The sequence below is a fragment of the Bremia lactucae genome, linkage group LG7 (genome assembly GCF_004359215.1).
Source record: "Bremia lactucae strain SF5 linkage group LG7, whole genome shotgun sequence".
NCBI lineage: Eukaryota > Oomycota > Peronosporomycetes > Peronosporales > Peronosporaceae > Bremia > Bremia lactucae.
The window spans coordinates 1,979,640-1,982,843 of record NC_090616.1 but is presented as its reverse complement, the minus strand read 5'-3'; the positions used below and the strand labels follow the sequence as shown (position 1 = coordinate 1,982,843).

Here is a 3,204-nt window from a genome sequence, read left to right as displayed (position 1 = left end):
AGGTTTATAGACTTTTGATTATTGATGTGGTCGTCACTGCGCCATCTGTCGCAAATTGTTGGCTTGGCTTTCAAAGTCCACTTCGATTTTTTCTCATAGTTTTTCACATGGAAACACCAGATCCAGAGACGAGGAAGATACGATTTTTTAAATTTGCGGTACTTGTCCATGCACACGCATGTGATGTTGAGGCGAAGGTGACCGACCACCTTTCACTTGTCTCGTCTTTAGTTCTACAAGTACGTTCGACTACACAAGCGCTTTTTTCGACAATATCATGACTATCATCCGTAATCGCTATCACGTGATCAAACAACTTGCCCACACAACGTATGGCGGGATCTATCTCTGTAAAGACGAGCACCAGAGCTCTCGTCTTGTCGCACTTAAGAGCGTCTCGCTTCGTCACGCGATGACAATGTTGGAACATCAGAAAATGGGGCTGCAGGCACCGGATGACCCGCGAGGAGAACGAGCGTTTGCAAAGCAACAACGCACCGAGGCATGTTTGCATCCACACATTGTAGAATACATAGACGACTTTATTGAAAATAATATTCTATACTTTGTACTGGAATATTGCGCCGGCGGTGATCTGTTTTCGGCCGTGAATCGTGGTGAAAACCATCGACTCGATTGTTTCGAGGCTCTGGCTGTTGTCCAGCAAGTGGCCACAGGAGTCGCGTATTTACACAGCCATAACATCGCTCATCGCGACTTGAGTCTCGAGAACGTTCTACTTCGCCAAGGGGTGTACAAAATCGGCGACTTTGGGCTAGCTACGCGAGCCGACCAGCAATGTTGTGGACGCACGGGAAAAGCGTACTACATGGCTCCAGAGGTCGTGGCCTCGGACAATAAGTATGACCCCAAAGCGGCCGACGTGTGGTCTCTTGGGATCATTTTGTTTATTTTATTAACAGGGTCCCCGCTAGTACCATTGGCAGCGGAAGAGAACGTGGCGTTTCGAGCATTCCGTACCGTTGGCGTACGAGATTTGCTCAAGACATGGCACATGAAAGAGTTGCTTGAAGAAAGCGCATTGGGGCTGCTCGAAGGCATGCTGGAATGCGATCCGAAAGTGCGGCTCACGATTGCGCAAGTCTTAAACCACGATGCGTTTAAAAGGTGTGCAGTAGGCGGATAAATCCCCATTTTATGAGAAACGTGCCGTTTGTATTAAATAAAATAACTTAAAAAATCACCATTTTATTTATCTTCGTCTGTTGATATAAGGAAGGCCCCTTTTTCTTACACGTGAAGACGAAAGAGTCGGATCTTTTGCGTACGTCGACGTGTGTGTTACACTCAACTGGGTTATCAGATGGTTATGCGAGAGATGAATACAGTAAGCTACGGTCGTACCGTACTCTGCAAAATCCACACGTCACATAATTGAACCGACCAACTACCCTTCACAGCTAAGAGACAGAATTGCGCGAAAAACGACACGTCTTTTGTTTTCTGGGACAAGCCGTTCTTTAGAGAGCATCCTACCATCTAAACATGAGAATTTTTAAACATTTATGAGACAGTTGAAGGCGGACACAATTAAAAACCTCTGAAAAGCGATAAGCCGTGACGACAACGAATCTGATTCTGCTGTCCATATGGTGTGACGTGTAATCTTTGAGCTCCATCTGCTTCAAATGAAAGTTTCGATTTGTAAATATTGGGCCTAGGCGAAATAAGCAATTTTTGCAGGGATTGCTTCGTACTAAATTGTTAAAACATATCGTCTTGTTTTGCCTTTCCTCTAAGCTATGCTTGAGTGATTGGATGATGACATGGGACATTATTAAATATTAGCCAATGGAGAATAATCAATTCAATTGTTTGATGTGCGATGATCTGTAAGAATGTTCTATTTTCTTGTGGGCTATGCGGAAAATAATTGCTTGTTCCATGCATGTTGCCATTCATAGTCATCAAGCCATCTCGTTGGTAGGTCTGTGGTTCAAACAAAAGACGATTAAGTGGAAGCTGTTTATAATGCACACCCATTTGACACTTTTCCAGATCGCACGATTTACATTAGGACGTTTGGGTTGTCCATTGCGCTTCGTTCGGCCTCGGCAGCGATAAACTTGTCAAACTTGATTTGGAGAGGACGAGCTTGGTCTAGCGTCGGGAGATCCCATACGCTTATTTCGTCTAATGGAGCCTTGTAGCCGCGCTTCAGAAGAGGATGCATCCACCAGATTATCGCGATTGACAAGATGCTAGCAGTATCAAGCGGACTCTTCTTGCTCGAGAGCTCTTGCTTTGAGCAATCTTTAAACGAAGGATCACTTAATTCCGAGTCAGCGGCTGTACTTGTATTGGCTGTTATATATGGCTCTTTAGGGGTGGGTACCTTTACACATTGAAACCCTAAATTTTCCCTTCTTCCTACGCGACAAATTGCGTAGTGAAGCGAGAGGTTGAATGAAGAATAAGTCAGTTCACAGCACAACTTCAAATACTACTGCCCAATCTACCTCGTTATAAGCAAAGAGCCTGCGCTTGTAGTACGTGGTCTTGTAAATAACTACCAACGAGTGTCTGTTGCGACCTTTGCCCCATCGTCTGTCCTTTAAGTCTTTATTCTGCTTTGACAAAGGTGGCAGCTTACGAAGAGTTGTGCTGGCCTCGATCTAAATTTTTCGATATCCAGTCAATCGACGCGAAGCATACACCTATTTCATATGCGAGGAATGGGCAGGTATTCTACACAGGCCTTCTTAATAATAAAGCCTTCGCCGACGTCAGCATTCTTCCGTTACGAAAGGCAATGCATCCATTTGAAGATAAGAACAGGATTTGAGCAGAGCTAATGCGACCCATTTCTAATCGTGCGAGTGGAGGAAATTTCCTTCATTGTTTCCTTATATTGCGAGCTTATAGGTGGAGAACATCGAAAAATGTCACAAGGCCGTTTTTGCAATTTTAAGCACATTTCTTAGAGCTGATCGCGTACAAAAGAGCGCTTGCTTCGACAATTTCATAATGTGAGTTTGTATGCCATTGTATCAAACCGAATAGGTAGCAGAGTTACGACATATCTAGAAATATGGACATTCTATTTCGATTATCATTCGGGATGCATCAACAGAAGGTCATGAAACTGGTCGGCTAATCATAACATCTTAAATTCACATCTTGGTTGAACGTGAGAACGGAGCGAGTTTCTCGCTCGTCATCATTGAGGAAAAATAAAACATC

General features: G+C 44.0%; 1 protein-coding gene across 1 annotated transcript; it reads left to right on the top strand.

Annotated features, from left to right (window-relative positions):
• Positions 1–277: 277 nt before the first annotated feature.
• Positions 278–1,147, top strand: CCR75_008387 (uncharacterized protein; the record flags this gene model as incomplete). The annotated part of the gene is made up of 1 exon (XM_067966439.1): positions 278–1,147. One exon carries the CDS (start codon positions 278–280, stop codon positions 1,145–1,147), a length of 870 nt encoding a protein of 289 aa, XP_067816076.1.
• Positions 1,148–3,204: the final 2,057 nt, after the last annotated feature.